General features: G+C 39.9%; 1 protein-coding gene across 1 annotated transcript in view; it reads left to right on the forward strand.

Annotated features, from left to right (window-relative positions):
• CSMD1 (CUB and Sushi multiple domains 1) overlaps positions 1 to 24,118 on the forward strand; it is a 519,075-nt gene that overhangs the window by 478,084 nt on the left and 16,873 nt on the right. The window contains exons 44-50 of the mRNA XM_035003847.1: positions 2,048 to 2,221; positions 3,203 to 3,385; positions 9,897 to 10,073; positions 11,219 to 11,398; positions 14,190 to 14,363; positions 14,619 to 14,792; positions 22,423 to 22,467. Coding sequence (XP_034859738.1) covers positions 2,048 to 2,221; positions 3,203 to 3,385; positions 9,897 to 10,073; positions 11,219 to 11,398; positions 14,190 to 14,363; positions 14,619 to 14,792; positions 22,423 to 22,467 — 1,107 coding nt within the window. The remainder of the gene's footprint in view (positions 1 to 2,047; positions 2,222 to 3,202; positions 3,386 to 9,896; positions 10,074 to 11,218; positions 11,399 to 14,189; positions 14,364 to 14,618; positions 14,793 to 22,422; positions 22,468 to 24,118) is intronic.

Raw genomic sequence — 24,118 nt, forward strand, 5'->3', positions numbered from 1 at the left:
CTTCATTTTATTACAACAGTCTGACGGTTTAGGAAAAGGGGTGACTCTCCTTGGTCTTTTAAAAATCATTCAGAAACAAAACAGTCCTTAAAATCGAAATGTTATCTTCTTTGTATTCATTTTGTGTGCATAAAGAATGTGGGAAATTACAATTACATCTTAAATTGAATTTACTGGGAAAAAAAGTGATTATCTTACCCCTTAGAATTGCAGCGTTTTTGGTACATTTTCAGAATAAATTAGTTCTGGACAAAATTTTTTCCCCTGTGATTCAGTGTCCCTCATAACCCCTCCCAATCTATATAGAACCTTGTCTCAAATTATAACAATATAATTAATTTCTATGGAGAAAGAGTGACTTCTTTCAAAAGAAATGCACAGCCTCATATGATCAAAAATGCATCTGTAAATGCATTAGAATCTTCATCAAATTTTACCTGCTTTCTGATTTTCTAGGCCTTCACACATGGGAATTTTTCAGAGAAATTAGTTTTTCTTTCTTTGTCTCCCCAAACATTTCTTTTGCGTCTTCCCAGGCTGATGTAAGTCTTCCGTTAGTTTTTGTAATGATGCCAGTGTTCTCCAAATCTCCAGGAACTAGGTTGTAAGTGACTCTCATTCTCCTGGGTGGCTGGTTCCCACCACTTGCTGTCATTAACAGTTGGAATTACCATGTGTCTGGGAATACAGGTTCTCAGAGGAGCTGTTTCCTTGTACATGCTTTAGAGCGGTGGCCAAGAGCAGTTTTGCTGTTATGGTTTCACTGATTTTTTTTTCTCTCTTAATTTCACCTGGAACTGTCATTTACCAACTGCTTCATGACTTGGCTCTAATTAGCTTCCTTTTTAGGACTCTGTCTAGGTAAAATCTCGTTCACCAATGAATGGATGTCAGTGTAAGACCAGATCAGTGTAAGGTCTAATGTGACTCACGGGGATGCTCAATGCCTTTTCACCTTCTAACCCAACCTCTTCAGTTGAGATCACTTTTGGGTTAACAGTGATCAAATGCAAGTAGTCTAGGCTGTTAAATCAGTAGCCTTTGAATAATTTGTTGGTAGCCTGAGTCCAATCAGCTGTTTGCATGTACAGCAACATTGGTCCATTGTTAAACCATTGTTAACCCATTGTTAACCCATTGTTAACGCTACCCCACTGTACAGGTGAGGAATGATACCATTAGTTAGGGACTTGAAAGGTTGTATAACAGTACAGTTATTTGAAGTTCTTATTCCATGTCCGGCCAAATGCATTAAGTACATTGTTAATTTGGGACTTTATAGAAAAGGAGAGAGAAGTCTTCAGTGTCCTACATTAATCTGGATTCCAGAGTTTTCCTCTTTGAAAGATAATTTATGATTAGATTATAGGCCTGATTTGGCATGATTTTAAAGAAATGAATGGGAATACTGAGATTATTTTATAGAGTAACTTGAGGAAAAATTTAATCATTAATTTATTATTATTATTATTTATTATTATTATTATTATTACTTAAACATTTTAAACTGCCACCTGTTCAAAGAAAAATTGTTAGAAGTGTCACCGTAGATCCATGACCTGAAAGAATAAGGAGATAAGACAGAGTTCTGAGCCAAGCAAGTATATAGTTATCATATTAGCTGAAGAGATAATGGAAATAGTTTTCATGAATCTATATAATTTCTAGCTTTTTGTATCATACTGCTTTTTTGGATTATAGTTAAGGACAAATGGAAAAGATGTGTAGATAGAGTAACTTTCTCGTTGAAAGCCTAGCTGTAAATTTCTCTCTTAAGCAAAACTACCTCAAGATAAAACAAAATGAAACAAAAACAAATGTCGACAGACCCTCTTCTTGTCTTTAGTAGTACATGAATATCAAAGGTGGGGGAGTGTCACCTGGAAAATGATATTGGTTATCCACAGGGAACTGCAGGAATTTGCCAGTATGTTTAGCTGCTTTTCATTAATAGGGGATGTTTGTATGGGTGTCTGTGTGGGAGACCTACCAAGGTAAAGCAGTTCAACAGGACTGATGTACTCATTTACTTTAATTTTTCCTTCAGCCATATCCTGTGGCCATCCAGGGGTTCCTGCCAACGCTATCCTAACTGGAGAACTGTTTACGTTCGGTGCCATAGTTCACTACGCGTGCAAAGGGAGCCGGGATCTTGTAGGCAACAGCACTCGAGTTTGTCAAGAGGACAGTCACTGGAGCGGAACGCCACCCCACTGTACAGGTAAGGAATGATACCATTAGTTAGGGACGTGAAAGGTTGTGTAACAGTACAGTTATTTGAAGGAATGCGCCAGTGTTCTATATGGTCATCTTCATCCTCATCAATAACTTCGAGCGCCAGTCACTTCACACTTCCTCTTGTGGGAGTTCTTGGAGTTCTTCGTCACCCTGGCCAAGAGGCCTGCCTCCCTTCGCTCAGTCTGTCCCTGTCTGTTCCTGATTCCTTGTCCATGCTTCCTCTCAATTCTTCCACATCTTTCCTGTCTCAGGAATTGATCATTACATTGACGCCCTTTGAAAAAAAAATCTTAATTTTTTCATGAATAGTTCTTAAATAAAACTCAGTGAATTAACAACTCTGGACACAACTGAGAAGAATCAAACCTCTCATTTGATTGTTCATTACCCAATACACTTTAATCCTGTTTCGCTTTTATTATCCATACTGACGCAGTAGACAAACCCTGCGTTCATTATTCCTAGAATTTTATTTCTTCCAGAGTATCAATTTTTTGTCATCTACATATTTTGATAAGCTTGTTTGTGTTTAGTTATACAGGAACAATTTCTTCATGATTTTCACCTTTGCACTATGATGAATAAAGTCTTTCTCACAAGATTTCCAGAATGCAGTATGACTATAACACATTTAAATAACTTTTCATTCTGGGGTGTCTGGGTGGCTCAGTCGATTGAGTGGCTGACTCTTGGTTCTCACTCAGGTCTCATGGGTCATGGGAACAGGCCCTACCAAGAGCCCCTCATTGGGCTCCGTGCTTAGCAGGGAGTCTGTTTGAAGATTCTCTTCCTCTGCCCCTCCAGGCCACCCCCTACCCGCTTATGCACTCGCGAGTTCTCTCTCTCTAACATAAATAAAAATAAATAAATAAATAAATACCCTTCGTTCTCTTTAAACATAACAGCTTTGTTATAAACTTGTCTAACAACATTATGTTTCACCATATTTGTTTCTGTTCAATAGGAAATGACCCTGGATTTTGTGGTGATCCCGGGACCCCAGCACATGGGTCCCGGCTTGGAGATGAACTCAAGGCCAAGAGCCTTCTCCGCTTCTCCTGTGAAATGGGTTACCAGCTGAGGGGCTCTCCTGAGCGGACATGTTTGCTCAATGGCTCGTGGTCAGGATTGCAGCCCGTGTGTGAAGGTGAGTACATTCAAGTCATAAAGTCAACCTTTACAATTGGAACCATGTATTTCATTCTAAAATGACTGGTACCATTCCACAGAAATCCTAGAGACTGAAGCTTTGTATCATTAAACTACTTTCCGCCAAATGTATAAGAGAATCATCAAAACTCATGACTGGGTACATGGAGATATACTGACTATTCAAAAGGTTATCTAACAGATCCTTACCTTTTGAACGCTTATAACCTAAAAGAGGTTTCTAATCTAATAATAATCTCTATGTGATTTGGTTGTGTTTTGTGGTTGCTGGTAGTGAATAACTGAGAAAAAGGAACAGTGAGTAGAAGCGGTGTAAATGCTGATGGGAATTCTTGCAGGCTGGGATAGGCTTCACTTCCCATGTTATTTCCTGTCTATTGGTGGCCCTTGTCCAAAACACTGCATTGCCAAAGAACTTAGGGTGATTGTCTGTATAATATTTTGGAGTGAATATATTTTATTTTAATATTTGAGAGGCCTAAGAGGACATGGTGGGATATCTCAGTAATAACAGTAAAAGACCATGAATACTTACCGTGTCATGTATTGGCAATGCTTGCCTTAAGCAAAGGTGTGATGAGATACCACAAATTTGTTTAGAGTCCAAAAAGGAACTGATTTAGAATTCAGACAGATAAGACTTAAATGTTAAAAATATTTAGCAAACAAACTTCTCAACTACTTAATGTTTGAGTCCAAAAAGCTTACACAAAATAAATAGCCATTTTTACATGTCTGAAACAGTTTCTATACAAGTTGACCGACTTGAATAAACTCATGCAATATCAATACCAGAAATATAAATCGTTTTCTTAATCTTCATTTTCTCTACTGTGCCATCTCTACTCGTACCTCTCACTTTATTATATGTATTATATAGAACAATAGAAAATAATATATGTATATAATCTATATTGTATGCAATCAGACTACCTTATTTGTAATCTCATAAAATCATATATAAATAATATAATCATATATATATATGAAAATATATATACATATCTTATACATGTGCATGCATATATATGTTTGTATATATTCTCATCTGAGTAGAAAATTATCTTGGATATATCTACACCTAGATAAAGATATACGTATATATAATAATCCAAGGTAATTTTGGACTCTGAGTCACCTCCTTACAATCATGTTAGTGTAAATCTTAAGTTTAGGCCCTAAAGAAGTTGACTTAAATCAAACATGACTGAATGGTAGTGGTGGGATGCTACCTGCCACTGTGAGCTGCAGAATGATACCTTTTTATTGACTGAAATATGGGACTCTAAATTAGTACTTTTTCTTACTCAGACACAATTTCCTCAATTCCCTCCACTTCTGTAGAGTTTGAATATTAAAATTTGCATGATAGCATCTCTTTCTCACTAAAAACAGAGTGTTTTCTATTCTACAGTATGGTACCTCAAAGTTATACATACATTTTGTACCTGCATTTTGTAACCTACATTTACACCCCATCTAATCTTTTCCCTCTGTACTACACAAGGGAATTGTTGGTCCAGAATATATTTAAACATTATGAAAATTAAATAAGAGTTCCACTTCACTCCATGACATGTTGAATGACAATAGGCTAGCCTTTTTACTGAGGACAACCATAAAACAACAAAACATATGAGACAATTATCTTATTAAACAACAGACAGTGCATGACAATGTTCTGTAGGAGAAATCAGGGAGGTGAGCCCATAATCACCCCATCATTCTGTATATTTTTCTTACCATTCTGTTGGAAAGTGGAACCCAGGTGGTAGGGTGGCTTGGTAAGGTGATGCGGTAGAAATTATTCTAGGCTACTGAAATAGAACTTGCAGAACAGGGCCAGCTGAGAATGGGACAGCCCCATAAGCCTGGTGAGCATTCACTGACTGAGGGCCAGACAGACAAGCATGAGTGAGACCAGTGATGCAATGACCTTTGGCTGCAGAGTTGAGAGTGGACCTGCGATATTAGATGTCATACCCTACTGAGAAACACTGGACATCTGGCCAGTCAGAGCTCTCACTGTGTACCTAGGACATTTCACAGATGCAGAGAACTCCATGCATTATGAATATGTACCACTCCCTAAAATAAGAGGAACATGCTAGAACTAAGAGCAAAAACATGTTAGGACTAAGTCTGAATAGATCTCCTCTCACAGAGAATGAAACTGATGGCAGGACCCAGAAGATCTACAACCAATTTAAAAGTTCACCAGAACAAATCCCAGCATCTTTTGAAGGAATGACATAATCCAGGCAATTTTTTGTTGACAATGTCCAGCATACAATAAAAAATTACTACATATGCAGACCTCAGAACAATATGACCCATAGTCAAACCAACAAACAAACAAAACCATAGAATTAGAATCTGATCCTGAGACCCTGATCCTGAGATGCCCCAAATGTTGAAAATAATGCACAAGGACTTGAAGCAGCTATTTAAAATATCTTCACAGACTTAGAGTTAGAGTCATAAACAGATAGGAAATCTCAACCGAGAAATGAAAATAATAAAAACACAAGCAGATGGAAACTCTGGAATTGAAAAATACCATATCTGATATAAAAACTTTTCTAGATGAGCTTAGCAGATTAAAAAGGGCAGAAGGGTCAGTTAACATGAAGACAGATCAATGAAAATTATTCAATCTGAAAACAAAGGAAAAAGGAAAAAAAAAATATCCTATGGGATAATATCAAGTAGTTTAACATACTTGTAATTGGAGTTCTAGAAGAAAAAGAACAGAGAAAGAATGGAGCAGAGAAATGGTTGAAAAATTACTGGTTAAAAGTTAACCAAATTAGGGAGCCTAGTGGCTCAATTGGTTAAGCAGCCAACTCTTGATTTCATCTCAGGACATGATCTCAAGGTTGTGAGCCTAAGCCCCGTGCTGTGCTCCATGCTGGGAGCCTGCTTAAGATTCTCTCTCTCCCTCTCCTTCTGCCCCACCACTCCCCCGCCCCACCACAAAAAAAAAAAAAAAAAGTTTACCAAATTTGTTGGGAAAACATAGCTCCCAAAAGCAGAACAAACCTCATTTAAATACATTTATATTCTATTATAAATGGTCATTCACTTGGGTCTGTACTTCTGTATCAGGTTTCTGATATAAAAAGCACTTTACTTTGCACATTTAAAAGGTGAAAAAAATTCAAAACAGTTGAGAGCAAGTGATGTTTTTCCATAGAAATCTCACTTTGGTGCTGTGATATAACACTGTGAGTTCTATTCCAGCAAAACATGAATGAATTCATTTATTTGATTAGGAGAGCTTAATTGGATTTCACTTCATAATACACCTAACTTAGACTATACAAGTATTTTTAGAATAGCATTTGGTTTATCTAAAGTTAGAAATTCAAGTGTTTCTTATAAAATCCTTAGAAACTTGGCCATTAAAATCTGTGTACAGAAAGAAGCAGAAATATTTCAATATGGCAAGTATTTCTCAAATATGCTATTCCCCACAAAATTGACTACCTCCAAACCTGCATTGTATAGAAATCATGGGAAGTTGAGTAATAATAGTATAATTTACTCTCACTGTAACAACAAATGATGGGAAGGAATATATGCCTAATCCTAACCCCTGCCCCCCCGCCACAACATACATGTTTAAAACTTTTTGGAAAATCTGTATCTTTCAATTTTTTTTTTCTCTTGTTATCATAGGTCTGGATTTTTGGGACACATATTATTCTCTATAGAAAGGGGGGTTACCAGTGACTTTTGCATTTCCACCAGTGTTAACCATGATTATGTATTCAGTCTACTGAGAGTATCTCCTTCCTGATGAATCACCTTTTTTGAATCTATCAAAAGCCTTAGATCCTGATGGGACATTTGAATAAATGGTAAAAAGAAAAAACAGAGTTCATAAAACACAAAATAAAAAACATAAAAATATTTTAAAAACTCTTAAACGTCAAAGAAGTTATATTTATAATATATTTCCATGATTTCAGATCATGTTTTCTTTGTTAGGAATCCAGTCTTTTAATTATAGACTCAGTGACTGAACCTTTCAAATGGATCTTAGGAAGCTGCTTAAATATAACTACATCATTGGTTTTAGTTGCCTTAGGCAACACTTAATCCTCTTTCCCATGAGATTATGATAAAGCCTACATTTTATCCAGGTAATAGATGTGTGATGACAGTGATTATAACAAAAATGACAATGCATCAGCTACCATGTATACCCTTACTACCACTAAGATGCCAGATTCGTTCTAGGCATTTTGCACGCAGCATGTTTAATCTTACAACAACCAAGAGCATTTACCTTTATTATACCCATTTTACAGTGAAAACACTACATATCAAGGACTTGATTTGATCATTCACGTTTACTTAAGTTGTGTGAGCCAAGATTCAAACCCAAAATTATTTAACTCAATAAGTGTATTTGGCATAAGTATAATGCTCTTTTATTATAAATTAAGTAAAAGAAAATGATCTTTTACTGAAAGGAGTCACGTTAACCAAATGTACATGAGAACAAAAGACGTATTTAAAGAGTTTTAACTTCTTACTTATAAACAATCTTATTTCCCTTCTGCTGACTATAAATGGAAGCTCCTGTTTTCCTTTAGGAGGTCCTCCTATATCATGATGGCATTGATATGAACACGGACATATTGAGGCTAATTTCTAGTCTTCATGAGCATAACCATCAGTGAAAGTGTCCCTATCAGGAAAAAAAAAAAGTTAACCATGAATTTGATTTTGTAGAATACAGTATTTGAAGGACTTTCTAAACATTAGGATGGCATTATCATGATGGATATCCCCTTACTGCCAACATACCTGTCTATAAATTAAGCTGAATATCTTCACCAATCTCTTGTCTCACTTTAGCATTATCCTTCACAGGTGGCTTTTAAAAAATCGCTACACAGATTTTAATAACAGATATGATTAGAATAAAATACAAGAACATGGTTGTCTTGTTGGTTTGCTAAATTATGAATTAAATCAATACATTTCTATGTCAGGCTTTCCATTAGTACATCTACACAGTAACTGTCACATACTAAATGATGAATCAGTGTTTGTTGAATGAATAATTACCTCGCAGAGTCCAACCTCTTGGTGTTTTTTGGAATATGACATTTTAATTGATACCACAACCATAACAAAACTTCTGAGCTTTAGGGGTTGTGAAGTGTCATCTGCTTCACGATCAGTAAATAGATATCATCTCACATGACAGCCAGAAAACTGCTGAACCATCTGTGTGAGAAGGGATTGTAAGTTCACAGCAGATCCATCAGGGAAAAAGGGTTGTGATGGAGTGGTTATGTGTGTCGTGGGCACGCTGAAGAAGCACCCACACGCATGCTTTGTGTTTGGCAGACATGATCTAGTCCAACCTGAGGGTCAGTGCATTTTTCAACATGGTATGATAGGTGACTCCCTAAACATCTGCTATAGTGGCTGTTCTCTGCTATGCACATTTTGTCGTCTGTTTTCTTCTGACTTTTAAGAAGAGTCTATCTTTGTTCTCAAGGCTAGGTTTGAGAGTGGAACAACTAAAGAGGCAAGAGCATTTGTAAATATTTCGGTCATCCTCAGAAATGGTCTCAGGATACATTCCTGTTACTAAAATCCAGCCAAAGGTCACATTCTTTCTATGTTTGCTGGCGGCGCATCGTGTGGGAGGGCTACAGAGAAAAACTTAACATTCTGTGATAAACGGACCCAAGTACAAAAGGCAAAAAACCCCTTATTCTGGGTTAAAATCATCACCGTGATACACACCCAGCAGCTGCGTACCTTGCTTTGCTGACTAAGGAACGCGCGAGGGGCACGCGTGGAGTGTAGACCTGTTGCCCTGCCTGTCGTTAGCCGGTGTCTCAATGCCTGTGCTTGGTATGGATTCCATCTGGAGAGAAGCAGGGATCACAGCCGCGCAGGCACCCATTAGCACAGCTGCCATTAGATGGGGCAACGCCCATGGGACCACTCACCAGGCAGTTTAAGCATACTCATTCATATTCCTCAGGCGTCCCTTGTGTTCCAACATGAATTCTCCTGCAGTTGTGAAATATGACCTGGTTTGTCCAGAATAAAAAAAAAAAAAAAAATCAGCTATTACATGAAGGGAGGCCCTTCTGAGTTGCTAATACCATATAGATCCTTTTAAAAAAAATCCTTTTTTTTGGTATTATAAACATGTTAAATTTCTAAGTAGCAAGGCTTTGAATTTTCAATGCTTCGACTCATCTTTTAATTTGTTTTGAAGTAACGTACTTTAGGAAGAATAATATGAAAATGTAATTTTCCCATCTGTACCTCATCAAGAGAATAAACGGTATGAATCATAAAGTAAAATACACATTACACATCTTCCATAGTAACAGATCCTACTTTTTTAAAAAAAATAAATATGTCGTCTGTTATGCTGATGACCTTTGGTCTCTGGCTTTCATCATTTTGGTAGCGGCTCCCTCTCTTTGTGTCCTTGTCCTTCATAGCTGTGTCCTGTGGGAATCCCGGCACGCCCACGAATGGCATGATCGTCAGCAGTGATGGCATCCTGTTCTCCAGCTCGGTCATCTACGCCTGTTGGGAAGGCTACAAGACCTCGGGGCTCATGACGCGGCACTGCACAGCCAACGGGACCTGGACGGGAACAGCCCCGGACTGCACAGGTTGGTGGTCGCTGTCATGGGCATTCGAGGCCATGACCATGGTATCTACCTGACCGGGAAAAATTAACTTATTCTATGAAGTATTGTATTGATATTTTTAATACATAGAGAAAAAGAAGATACACATATGTTTGATAGGATGACGCTATTAGGTAGTTTTAGGTCTTTCTTCACTCTGTAATTTATTTATTTATTTATTATTATTATTTTTTAAAGATTTTATTTATTTAACAGAGAGAGACACAGCAAGAGAGGGAACACAAGCAGGGGGAGTGGGAGCGGGAGAAGCAGGCTTCCGGCCTAGCGGGGAGCCTGATGTGGGGCTTGATCCCAGGACCCTGGGATCATGACCTGAGCCGAAGGCAGACGCTTAACGACTGAGCCACCCAGGCGCCCTGAAATTTTTCTTTTTTTTTAAAGATTTTCTTTATTTATTTGACAGAGAGAGAGTGAGCACAAGCAGGGAGAGTGGGAGAGGGAGAAGCAGGCTTCCCGCTGAGCAGAGAGCACGATGCGGGGCTCGGTCCCAGGACCCTGGGATCATGACCTGAGCCGAAGGCAGATGCTTAACCAACTGAGCCAACCAGGCATCCCTACACACTCACTTTTTTTTTTTAAGATTTTATTTATTTACTTGACAGAGACAGAGATAGCAAGAGCATGAACACAAGCAGGGGGAGTGGGAGAGGGAGAAGCAGGCTTCCGGCTGAGCGGGGAGCCTGACGCGGGGCTCGATCCCAGGACCCTGGGATCAGGACCTGAGCCGAAGGCAGACGCCCAACGACTGAGCCACCCAGGCGCCCCCACTCTGTAATTTATATGGTTGAAACTGTTTTCAGTGGCCAGTTCAGTTGGACATTGTAAAGCTGGGTCCAAAGAAAGTTAAGGTTCGTTCTCTCTGTAGATCATTATTTTGCAGGAAAATAAGACAAATGTTTAATTCTCTGATCACATTCCAAACACACTGTTCCTGACAGCCGGTCAGTAGTGTCGTCTGAGGACGGTGTTGCTGTAACAATTTTCTACTTAATCACTTGGAATAGCAGCTTAAGGGGAGTAACTTGAACAGAAACCGCGACTAATTCATTTAATGGTAATTTTGTATTTTTCTATTTTTTTTGTTGTTGTTGTCTCCTGCTTGTTAGTTATAAGCTGTGGGGACCCAGGTACCCTGGCAAATGGCATCCAGTTTGGGACGGATTTCACCTTCAATAAGACCGTGAGCTATCAGTGCGATCCTGGCTATCTCATGGAGCCCATCACGTCATCCACCATCCGTTGTACCAAAGACAGTACGTGGAATAACAGCAAACCAGTCTGCAAAGGTATGTGTCAATACTTTTTTGGTCTTATTCATGGACACAGAAGTGTTTATTGAGTTATGTTTTACTGCATTCGCAAGCATTTATGTAGTCCTTCTGTGTGCTAGGAATTCTTGTAAACTAATTTGCAAATAAAATCACTTTATTTTCTTAATACATTAATCTCAGTTTTATAGATGGGGAAACCGACTCACAGAGAGAGTTAGTAAATGGCTCAGGACACAAATCAGGAACAAGAGACATTGAGACTCAGATGACAGGCATGCTACCTCTAAGTCTGTGTGTTTGTTTGTTTGTTTGTTTTTTAAGATTTTATTTATTTATCTGAGAGAGAGAGTGAGGGAGAGAACATGCTAAGGGGACAGAGAAGCAGGCTCTCCACTGAGCAGGGAGCCCGACATGGGGCTCGATCCCAGGACCTGAACTGAAGGCAGATGCTTAACTGACTGAACCAGCCCGGCGCCCCTAAGTCTGTGTTTTAAATGCCAACACATTCCTCTCTTGATACACCTGTTAACCCCAGCTATATTAAGGCTTACAGCAGATATGGTGGGAAAGTGTAATTATAGGACTTCCAAGTCAGCTTAGAGAGAGGAGCCGATCATCTAATAATGGCAGAGAACCTTGGTACCATGATGTTCTGGGGGGTCTGGCTGCTGGGACCGAAGCTGGCACAGGAATATGGAGTTGGTATGAAAACGTTTATGATCCATGCTGTTGGGTTTTCCAGGGAGAGTGGGGCAGGCTGAGGCCCGTCTAGCGGCCTGAGTGAAGGAGTGGTGGGGTGGGCTCTGATGGTGAGAGAGGATGGGGCTGGTGGAAGTCGTCCAAAAGCAGGGGTCTGCATGGTTAGGACCCCTCCGCCAGGACTGCAGGGAGCACACGCAGGCTTTCTTTTCAGCCGGGCCGGAGCAGGGCAGGAGGGCCACGGAGACAGCTGGGGCACGAGCGTGGCTGGCCCCAAACATAAAAATGCGGTGCCCGCTCCTTATTAGCCTAGGATCACAGACAGTTCTGTGGGAGTTCCACTCTGGACTATGGGTGGTGGTAGTGAGGAAGATGTCGTCTTCAGTGGGCTCTGAGAGACAGACGGGGCTTGGGTCTCACATGGGCGGAGCTTGGTGGGAGGCCTCAATGAGAGCCTGGTGCTCAAGCTCACGGCTTCCTCTCCCTTCTGACGCGGGCATGTTCTGGGACTGTGTTTCCCTCCCACCAGGGGGTAAGGATCACCGGGTCTCCTGTTCCTCCACCTGCTATCATTAACGCTGCACCTGCTGCAAAGTGGGCATTAGATAATGTTGACAAACTCACAAAGTAGTGTCAGTAGGGGTCTAGTCATCTGAGCATGTTGATGACAGTGGCCAATAAAATGGTCTGGCCATGGGCGCCTGGGTGGCTCAGTTGGTTAAGCGACTGCCTTCGGCTCAGGTCATGATCCTGGCGTCCCGGGATCGAGTCCCACTTCGGGCTCCCTGCTCAGGGCAGGGAGCCTGCTTCTCCCTCTGGCCCTTGCCCCTCTCATGTGCTCTCTGTCTCTCTCATTCTCTCTGTCTCAAATAAATAAATAAAATCTTTAAAAAAATAAAATAAATAAAAATAAATAAATAAATAAAATGGTCTGGCCTCTGGGACGTCACGTGTTTTTGTCGACTTCTGCTTCCTTTTTTAATAGTCAGTGCAGTGGTCATTGCCTCTGTGGCCAACCAGGCCTTTCCAGATGAGACCACTCTCCCCTTTGGAACTGGTCTCAGGCTCGACCCCTCCTCACGTCCTGTGTGGAACCACGTGGCTCATTACTGCTCCCGCCTGGAGGACTGTCCACTTGCTTTTCCTGTCCAGAGCACTCGTTCCCCGCCCCCTCCCATGTGCATTCTCAGAAATATTGGTTGGAAACATGCCTAAGATGAAGGGCAGTAGAAAGGCCCATTTCCAGCTGCTGGGTGTGCACGTGGGATTATGCGTGTGACTGTGTCTTCCTCCTATGAGAATGTGTGAGTGTGAGCAGGCAGGAGAAAACCCAGGTGAGGACGAATATACGGGTAAGTTCCTTCTCCTGCTGCCTTCTGTCACTGGCAAACCTGCTCCAAGCTGGGAAATCCAGAAAGCTCTTGGCTCTCCCAGGAAGATGTGTCCACAGTGCTCCCCAGCCCCCTGCACTTTGGTGTAATGGCCAGACTGGAGGGGCCATGGGGGGCCAGCACCGAGGGCTGACCATCCTTGAGAACTGTGTTCATGCTCTGCAGCTCCATACCACATAAACGTCGGGCTCAGGGATGCTATAAGACACAGACTGGGAGTATCTCACAGAACCTTTGTAACCATGCGTCTGCCTGGTTTTTAATGATTCGGCAAATGGTTCAACAGTCCATGTCTTCTAGATATTATATGCTATCTTTAAATGTAAAAAATGCAGATGGTTTACCATCTGTACACATACATCCAGAAGGTTGTGCTCATGTCATATGAGTGATTTGTCCTCGGGAACCACCATGAAAAGACAGACATTGAATATGAGTATCTCTTCCTTTCTTGGCCTTGTACCTATTGAGGGTGTCATGTTCAATCCTGCTTTCTTTTACAGTGTGATGTGTTGTGATCTATATTAATGAAGAGATATTGGAGAAAAGTTTTATTATTTTGATCTGCTGTCTTCCTCAATAATCCTTTTATTAAAGGAAAGCAACCCTATGTGGATGCCCTTTGTAATTCGGGTGGAGTTAAAATGTGGGCCATCTGAGTGTTACAACTGGGGTGGGGCCCTGGACGTTCAGTCTTGTCTGTTCTTTGGAAACAGCTCTCATGTGCGGTCAGCCTCCTCAAGTGCTGCATGGAAAAGTGGAGGGAGCGGATTTCCACTGGGGCGCCAGCATAAGTTACAGCTGCGTGGACGGCTTCCAGCCCTCCCACTCCGCCATTCTCTCCTGCGAAGGCCACGGCGTGTGGAAAGGAGAGGTCCCCCAGTGTCTGCGTAAGTCCTCCAGCAATGCTCCTTCCCGGGGTCCCACTGCGCTGGACCCACGCTCCCCCCTCGCTGCTAGCCATGCTATAGGATGCAGAGGCTCACATTCGAGGCCGCCCTGCTCACAGCAGATTCTGCCCCTCAGTCATTGACGGGTCTAATAGTTACACCCAAAGATTTTGCAGATGCTCGTGACACAAGTTGAATAAGTTAACCTGACCCAGTGGCGCATACCGTGAGCTGACTGCTTGTTGTCTTCCACAGCTGTGTTCTGCGGAGACCCAGGCACCCCTGCGGAGGGGCGACTGAGTGGCAAAAGCTTCACCTATAAGGCGGAAGTCTTCTTCCAGTGCAAATCTCCCTTCCTACTGGTGGGGTCCTCCAGAAGAACCTGCCAGGCCGACGGGACTTGGAGTGGCACACAGCCCACCTGCATCGGTAAGAACTGCAAGACATGCTTGGGCATGAGGACGTTCTCTCTAAAATGTGATCATTTGTGGGTCCACAGATAATGTTCCCATAGATCATTCTCTGTGGAAGCACTCGTCTGCTACTCTGGTTAAATCATGCAGGCCAGATTTGGAGTTGAAGTCAGGAGGCTGGTAAAACACCTGCCAGAGATGTAATGTATGGGAATTAACATAAGAATAAAAAAAATGTCCAAAAAAAAAAAAAAAACACCTGCCAGATTTTGCTCTCTCTTTTCCATGGCCCCACCTCAGTGAGCAGGTGCATTCTTGCAGGGGAAGACAGTGTCGGTGAAGATGCCATTCCTGCCCCACGCAAGACAGCTGTCACCAGAAAGACAGCCTGGCTGTTGCTTGGCGGCCGTCCCCTCGGTGCCCCAGCTCCCGTGCACGGTCCGTCCCCCTGAACCAGCCATGCTAGCAGGGCTGGAAGGAGTGGGGCAGTACCTTCTGGTGACCAGAGAATATGACGATGAACCTTGCAAGTCAGAAGATGCTGTCCATGTGACTTAAGCCCCGCATTTTTAGGTTGAGTTTCTGTCTCATGGAAAAGATTCAGATGCAAGTTGTATTTGTCAAGTCAAATTATTAGTGGCATAGATACCAGAAGGGTTCATTTCCAGTAAGAGCAATTTCCTTCAGACCTCACTGCTGCAGACTCAAGTTTATTGACGGGTTAATTTTCTCAGTCAGCTGTACTGAGCTGAAGAGTAGATGTTCTGCATATTTGTAGGAATCAATGACCTACAGTCTTGGTTGCTTTCTAAGAAATGGAATGGTTTCTACTTAAAAACAAAGATGTTCAGAAATAATTTCACTGAAGCACTGTTTGTGTTTAATAAGAGTCACATTTACTGCTGCTTCATTTAAACTGTTCTACACGCTTGCTATCTCTGTACTAAGACATGGCGTTCCTCCCTCCCATAGGTTAGTTTCTCTCGAAAACAAATGTTTTTGCAAGTTAGCTATTTTGTTTTCATACTAGCAGCTAGAGAACACCAAATAATAAAGCCACATGCTCCTCATTGCTCAATTCGTACATTTTTTGAGGAGGTAAAATGTCACTTTGGGTCTACCTTATGCCTCAGTTTTGAAGCATTCAATGTATTTTTCATTTGGAAGTCTCAAAGAAAATTAATTCAAGAAATTGTGATATTGCAATGGATGACTAAGAGACGGCCATTAATTGAATCCTTAAGAACCAGCGGATCATGTAGTTATTGAAGATGGTATATCAGTAACCAGCCAATATAGTATGTTCGACCAGAAAATGGGAAGGAATATTCATTCCAATACAGAAAATAATATACAGAGCACTTTAGAATCTGGTAAAGGACTAAGGAGTAATATCTAAAGAAGAAGTGTGAAAGGAAGATGAAAATAGCAATTTAATTTTTAACTTTCATGCAAAATACCTTACACATTTGTCAAAACATAATTTTCTCAATTTTGTAAGGCCTTTTAGTAAAAATATTGGAATCCTTATAATAACCATATCTGACACTCATGTTTTTTCTTTTCTTTCTTCCTTTCTTTCTTTCTTCCTTTCTTTCTTTCTTTCTTTCTTTCTTTCTTTCTTTCTTTCTTTCTTTCTTTCTTTCTTTCTTTCTTTCTCTTTCTTTCTTTCTTTCTTTTTCTTTCTTTCTTTCTTTCTTTCTTTCTTTCTTTCTTTCTTTCTTTCTCTTTCTTTCTTTCTTTCTTTCTTTCTTTCTTTCTTTCTTTCTTTCTCTCTCTCTCTCTCTCTCTCTTTCTTTCTTTCTTTCTTTCTTTTCTTTCTCTTTCTTTCTTTCTATGGAATTTCAGATCCTGCTCATAATACCTGCCCAGACCCTGGTACTCCACATTTTGGAATACAAAATAGCTCCAGAGGATATGAGGTATTCCATTTTTATTTTACCGTGTTTCTCTCTAAGTATAAAATAGAATTGACGCTTGAACATATGTGTGTGTTTTTATGCGCCCTGTCAGATTCATGGTATATTTCTGAAATAAATACATTCAGAGAGGATTTCTGCATGATATTTTAACTGTCAAAATTGGGATAACTGGATGTATCTTCATTCACAAGGTAGCAATTGCCATATTAATTTCTGTTTGAAGGTATGCGTAGTTGGATGCTTTTTGTCTCCTGAACTGACATGGCAATTCTCAAATCAGAGTGACTGGTCACTGAATAGCTACACAGAAAGAGACCCTGCTTAGTGACCTGATATAATGGGAAAAGAATATTAAATTTTGGAGACCAAAACAGGAGAAAATGCATTTGGGCCCTTTAGCATCAGCTTATGTTGTGACATTTCTCTTGCAGGTGATCTCTCTATATGAATTACTAGCATGCTCAGTATCGCTTTTGCCATTCATTTGATTATTTATTTATTTATTTATTTATTTATTTATTTATTTTTATTGTGTTATGTTAATCACCATACATTACATCATTAGTTTTTGATGAAGTGTTCCATGATTCATTGTTTGTGCATAACACCCAGTGCTCCATGCAGAACGTGCCCTCCTCAATACCCACCACCAGGCTAACCCATCCTCCCACCCCCCTCCCCTCTAGAACCCTGTTTGTTTTTCAGTCCATCGTCTCTCATGGTTCGTCTCCCCCTCCGATCCCCCCCCTTCATTCTTCCCCTCCTGCTATCTTCTTTCTTTTTTTTAAACATATGATGTATTATTTGTTTCAGAGGTACAGGTCTGTGATTCAAAAATCTTACACAATGCACAGTGCTCATCATAGCACATACCCTCCCCAATGTCTATCACCCAGCCACCCCATCCCTCCCACCCCCCACCACTCCAGCAACCCGCAGTTTGTTTCCTAAGATTAAGAATTCTTCATATCAGTGAGGTCATATGATGTATGTATGCAGTTCACTTTATTTTTTAAATAAAAAGTACATGAACGCTTCAGGTAATATTAGAATACCTAAACATGGAAGATAATAGAGCTTGAAATAAAATGTTTCCACCACCTAAAGTAATGTAGTGACTTCAGAGCTGTATGATGTGGACTTGAAAGCTCAAGTTAAGTATGTATATGCTTTCAAGTTAGAGATCCCATTAATTTAGAATAAAAGACTTTTTCCTTCAGCCTCTTCCCCCAGTCTCTCCTGAAACTTAAAATAGTCCCATTTGGTTGGCTCTAACACACACTGGCTACTTCCTGATGGCATTCTTACACCCCACAAATGAAAGTCTCACAGGTACCTAATGAGTTAAATCTGGTATTTGATATTAGGTCTCAACTGTCCTCAGGGAAATGCTTTCTGGTGTATAGAACTGTAATGCCACATATATGGGAATACTGGAAAATACTGTATGTGAGTAATGCTCTTGCTAACTCACCATTGGTTTTAGCACTTCTAAATCTGCCCCCAAAGAGCCCGTGTGAAGTCAACATTTATGGTGACTGCATTCAGCAACATATCCCTGTGATCTCTCTTAAGACACTAATGGATAAATCTCTCATGCCTCTTACAATAAAATAAAATTACACTAATAAAAATGATACATTGTATCCAAAAGCAAGCTTTGCTAACAATTTAAAGACACAGGTGCTATCTTTTAAAGAGGTGCCTGACGCTATTAAAGGAATCTCCTCAAAACTTTTTTTTTCTTTCTTTTTCATCAGGACACATTAAGTTTTGAATATAACAGATTTTTGTTTGCTTTCTTCAGCACTGTATTCTGAAATGTACTCACGTACTCATGCAGAGTGAGCCATTTTAGTCTTAGAACATCCCCTGTCCTGCTGTGTTAATTATGCAATTTAAATGACTACCTCCAGTCTCCAGCCCTCCATGTCCCATCAGTTCATAAACACCAGGTGAATTTACAGCGATCAGTCTGGAGTGGCCAGGAACCTTCTGCTAAAAGGTATTTTACTGAGAAGAACACTATATTTTCTTCCTACCACTCCATGAGAGAGGCTCTCCATCATCTTCCTGCTAGTGAATAATGTAGCCCATTTGCCAGGACATGCTAATAAATACCAACTGGAGTAGCAGGGGAAAAAAATGGAAAAGGGAAAAAAAAAAAAAAAACAACTTACAAACCAAAGAGAGGAAGGGCTAAAATGAAAGAGAAAATGCATACTTTGGTTACCCAAATAACCTCCCTCTTCACTGAGCACAATTCACTGTATCTAGCGGTATCTTTCCTCACGCATGGAGCTACCTAGCCTTATCACACAGTGTGAACAACAATGGCCTGACATTGATGAGAAATATCACTGGTACATCTTACCCTGCATTGTGCTTTCCAGCATGACGACTTTATATCGCTCATGTTGTCCACTCTGCCCCGGAAGCTAATGTTGGATTTCCTCCATAGGTTGGAAGCACGGTGTTTTTCAGGTGCAGAAAAGGTTACCACATTCAAGGTTCTACGACTCGCACTTGCCTTGCAAATTTAACCTGGAGTGGAATTCAGACTGAGTGTATACGTAAGTGTGATTTCTTCCATCACAGCCAGCAATGGCCTGTTTATTCTCGAACGTCTGGGAAGTGTTTACCCTCGAGGGATATAATGAGAAACTGCCTTATTTTTGTTCATTTGATCATCTTTGATTCTCTAAACCAGAATTTCTCAGAGTTTGATTCCCTAGAACCAGCAGCATCAGCATCACATGCGAGCATGGGTAGTAATTTGAATTCTCAAGCCGCACCCCCAGACCTTCGGGATCAGAAACTCGGGGGCTGGGGTGCGGGTGGGAGCAAAGAGGAGGGACAGCAGTCTATAATTCACCGGGCACGCCAGGCGGTAACGGGGCACACCCAAATCTGAGAACCTGCCCAAACCGAAGACAAGTGAATGACATCAGTTACACTCGCAGGAAGAAAGCTTTTGTATGCGTGCTATTATTCTTCTAGAATGTTTACATCAAGTCATTAAAGAAGGGTAAAATAGATCATGGAATATGTCACAATATTAATAGAAATATCTTAAATGTTATTTTTGAAGTCTATATGAATTGATCATTCAAATCGTTACTCAGGATCAAATTTTACTTTTTGACTTAATCATGAGAAATAGAAGAAATGTTGTAGGAATCATCTGTAAGCCAGTATTTCATCCTCTGTCAAATTAGTGAGATACAGAATCTTACTCTTACTGTGTTAAACATAAAAAAATAGAATGTTATGAAAAATTTTTTAATCGTATGTAAGATGTGATTTTTGTGTATTTATTTATCAGTATCAGATGTATATTTATTTCAAAGTTATCATGGCTAATACTATAGTCAAATTATATATGTGAATATTATATGCACACACAGGTATGCATATATGTTATATATACGTGTGTGTGTATCTGTACAGCTTGGAGCTTGCTAATATCAGGTATTCATATGTTGAAAATTTACTGAAGTACAAAATATTATGATACTTAAAACAATTGTATGTATAATTTTAATATTGTCCACTTGTTTTATATGCATCTGCCAAGTCTTTTATTTGAGACATATATGTGAACTTCATAAAGAATGAGAAGTTACTTGAGATTTAAACATTGCAATCTTATTCACTCCTAAATTAGATTTTAAGGGAAATAAGAATCTATAATATTTCAATTAGGTTTCTAAACACACATCAAGTTTTTACCAAAATTAACTACTCATTTAACTGAATAACAGATTTCTTAGCTGCCATCAGACAAAAATCAAGGCGTATTTCTAAGTATGTGCCAATTGTGTTTAACTTATAGGACTGGTCTTTTAAGGCAAATTAACATATTATTTATCTAAATAGTATATCAGAAGTGATCTATTTATTTCAACACTATGATTTATATTCTAAATTGGTACACATAATTAATTGTACACACTTAAATGTAGAGAGGGATACTAGATGGATGGATGGATGAATAGATAGATAGATATTTAGAGGGAGGGAAGGAGGGAGGGACAGTAGAGAGGGCTGGCAAATCCCAAGGGTTCATTATATTAAAAGTTGCAGAGGATAGTGGGGATATTTATAGCTACCGTATTTGGAATTTTGAGTTGTAATTTTGAGTTTACAGCCATTTCCAAATTTTGCCATATTTCCTTATTTCTTTAGATGCATATGCTAACTCTAAGATAAACAAAGCGTCAGTGTTTTCTAATGGAATATATGCCATTTCAGCCCATGCCTGCAGACAGCCAGAAACGCCAGCCCATGCGGATGTGAGAGCGATAGATCTCCCCACCTTCGGTTACACCTTAGTGTACACCTGCCATCCGGGATTTTTCCTCGCGGCCGGGTCTGAGCACAGGACGTGTAAAGCAGATATGAAATGGACAGGAAAATCACCTGTCTGTAAAAGTAAGTCACTGATGAGGGAGTGAACACACATCCCTGCAGAGCAAAGAGGAGCGCCGGCAGCCCATCAGGCTAGCTTCCAGGTTTAAGATCCATCAGGAAACAGCATCCTGGAAGTGATGTCAGTCACCCCAGCTGAATCTGTGTTCATGTGGTGAGCTGTGTGTGTGAACGTGTGCGTAGTAAGTGTTCAGTACAAGGGTGGAGGCATAGTCGAAGCAGACATGTAGATAGTATTATTTGCTATTCACACTTCCAGCCATGGAGAGAAGCTGTTTGCTTCTAGAAGAGCATTATGAGTTAAAAGGAAAGAATATACACCATAGTTTTGGAAAATATACATTTTTTAAATGAAAATGGCAAACATCACCAAGCATTGGTGGATATATAAATTAAACTATCTGTTATTCTTAAGACCACAAGTTGTTTGGTGGTGGAATATACACTTACATATTCTTTACACTGGTTCAAATATTTTTTTAATTACAAAGGCAATTAGCATGAAAATGCATTAGTTACAAATTTGTGTATTTACAAATAAGAGTAATAAATCAGGGTTGGATGTGACGATAGCCGACTTCTCAGATTCCCCACCAAACATAGATCATAGAGGCATCAAATACTAAACAGCAAAAGCAAAAATTATGGAGTGTGATAAAATCTGTGACTTTAGTTTTACTTTCTTGGAGCCTATTCATAGTTTTCAAATTAGGAATTCATAAGATATTTGTGTTTCCCTTGCCCTTCTCTGTCAGAAGTGGAAGAATACAAACTTTAAAAAGGTAATTTGTAGTTTGACACAGAACTGTAAGTGCTAAGAGATTTTGAGTTACATCCAACTTGATAGACCAAATTAAACACTCTGCAAGGGAAACAATTTGGTGTTATTTCATATCGACTCGTACTTTCATTGATTTGGGTGAGGACTTGGAAAACTAAGAGAGGTTATGAAATCTTAGTTATTTTGTAGGCTACCTTTCCGTTGCGGCCAGCATATCCCAAATAGGAGTGAGCAAAGGGCCATAAACCACCCTCATTTGCAAGGCTCTCTGTTGTAACACACCACACCTCTTAGAGCTGCATTGGTTTGCACCAGTAATCTCCATTTTTCTACAAACACAAAGGATATTCTGCTGTGAATACAGGGGTTTAAAGTGGATATGTATATGACATTCATATTTTGTAGAACTTCAAGAAATCTGGAGAAAGGAAAATTGCTTCAATTTGACATTTTTTCAGACTTATTCAAAAATACATGTTTTTGAAAATGATAATTTGTCTTTTTACTTGTAGGTAAAGGAGTGAGAGAAGTTAATGAAACAGTTACTAAAACTCCAGGTTTGTATACCAGAACAGTTCTAGATTTAAATCCAATAAGTGACTTGTTCTCTACTCTGCACAGTGAAACAAATTTTAACACACAAATTTCCGATTCCATTAGTCCATGAACGAGTTAACGTTTCAATTATGGAAAACACTGAGTCTACACAGATTCCTCTTTCTTCCATAACGGTGGTTGGTCAATGAAATAACAAGACTTGACTTAGGAGGAAAACCTTTCGCATTATCACACACCGTCTCATGAAAAGGGGCCTCAGGCATTTTGCGGGCAGACATAAAATATTGATAATAGAATGTGATATAATGGAGAGCCTTATAAAGAGGGTTGCAATTCTTTCCTCTAAACAGGAAGCTAATGTAAATGAAGCATTGTGACAGCATCACCTGTCCCCTTGAGCAGTACAAATGTGGAGCTCCATTTTTTTTTCCAAGTATCTCCATAATTCAGGCATCCTCTGCCTCCTAAAATGTTCATTATTGCTCTTTGTTCTATGTGATGCGTTGCTCAATGCATGACACGGAAAATCGGAAAGATGCAGTCCTGTTTCCTAAGGAAGATGCTCACTACTCCAAATCACCTGGCATATTCTGTCTGTGTTATAAATATAGAGACTATTTTAATAATTCAGTGTGTCCCCAAATTATAACTTAAGTCAACCTTTTTTTTTTTTTTAACAGAAATAGAAAACTTATATAAGGTCATTTCCCTAGTGTTTTCCTTATTCAGGTTTTAACACTGATTTCTCAGACAGGGAGGTCTATTCTGACATCGACTGTGGAGACCATTTATGTGATGCTCTTGTTAAGTCACAAGGCTGTGTTACACACTTCAGTCTCAGACAAGGGCAAATGTCCCAACATGATGAAAGGACTTTTTCCAATGTACACCGTGAATTATACAAACTACTTCCGAAAATCGTTGTGAATGATTCTATTTCAATGTTAAGTTCAAATCAAATACAGAAATCAGTACTCTTTATCCAGGAACATGTTCTTCAGGGGAAGGAAACAATCTGTTGTGGTGGTGGTGTGTTTGTTCTGTTTTCGTTTGCTTATTTTTTTGTTTAAGATACCGAAATACTCACATACGTTATTTTGAAGGTGCATCCATTCTCATCAGTACACCTCTTCTCATTCCCTCAGAACGGTCTTGCTAATTGAACATGGTTCTTTGTCCAGGTAGTGAATCGTAACACACCTCAATGTCCGGTTGTGGTGTTACACTGTAAATGAGAAGGGCCCCAAAGGACCGACCACCTTTGCCACGTTGCCCATGGCCATATTTGGATACAAACAAGCTGCCTCTCAGACACTGGTTGCACCTTACTGTGCCCAGTCAGGCACCACCCATCTGTGAGACACACCAGCCAGCCAGCCAAGAGTCTCACTCCACTGACGGGCTTGAACAAGTCCATTAATAGCTTCCCCTGAGTGGGACATTCTAATTAAGGGAAACAATCTTGACACTATTCTAAAGGCTGTTAATGTTGGTAAAGGAAAAGAAAGTCTTTGGGTTTGACATTTGAACTAGGCGGACAGGCAGACATATCCAACGTCCCTTATCAATACCTTTAATCAATAAGCAAATGTGTTAGATGTCTGTGCTTACATCATAGTTTCTAACTGATTTAACTTTTAAAAGTTATTA

The sequence above is a fragment of the Mirounga leonina genome, unplaced genomic scaffold (assembly GCF_011800145.1).
Source record: "Mirounga leonina isolate KUSES-001 unplaced genomic scaffold, KU_Mleo_1.0 Mir_128, whole genome shotgun sequence".
Taxonomy (NCBI): Eukaryota; Metazoa; Chordata; class Mammalia; order Carnivora; family Phocidae; genus Mirounga; species Mirounga leonina.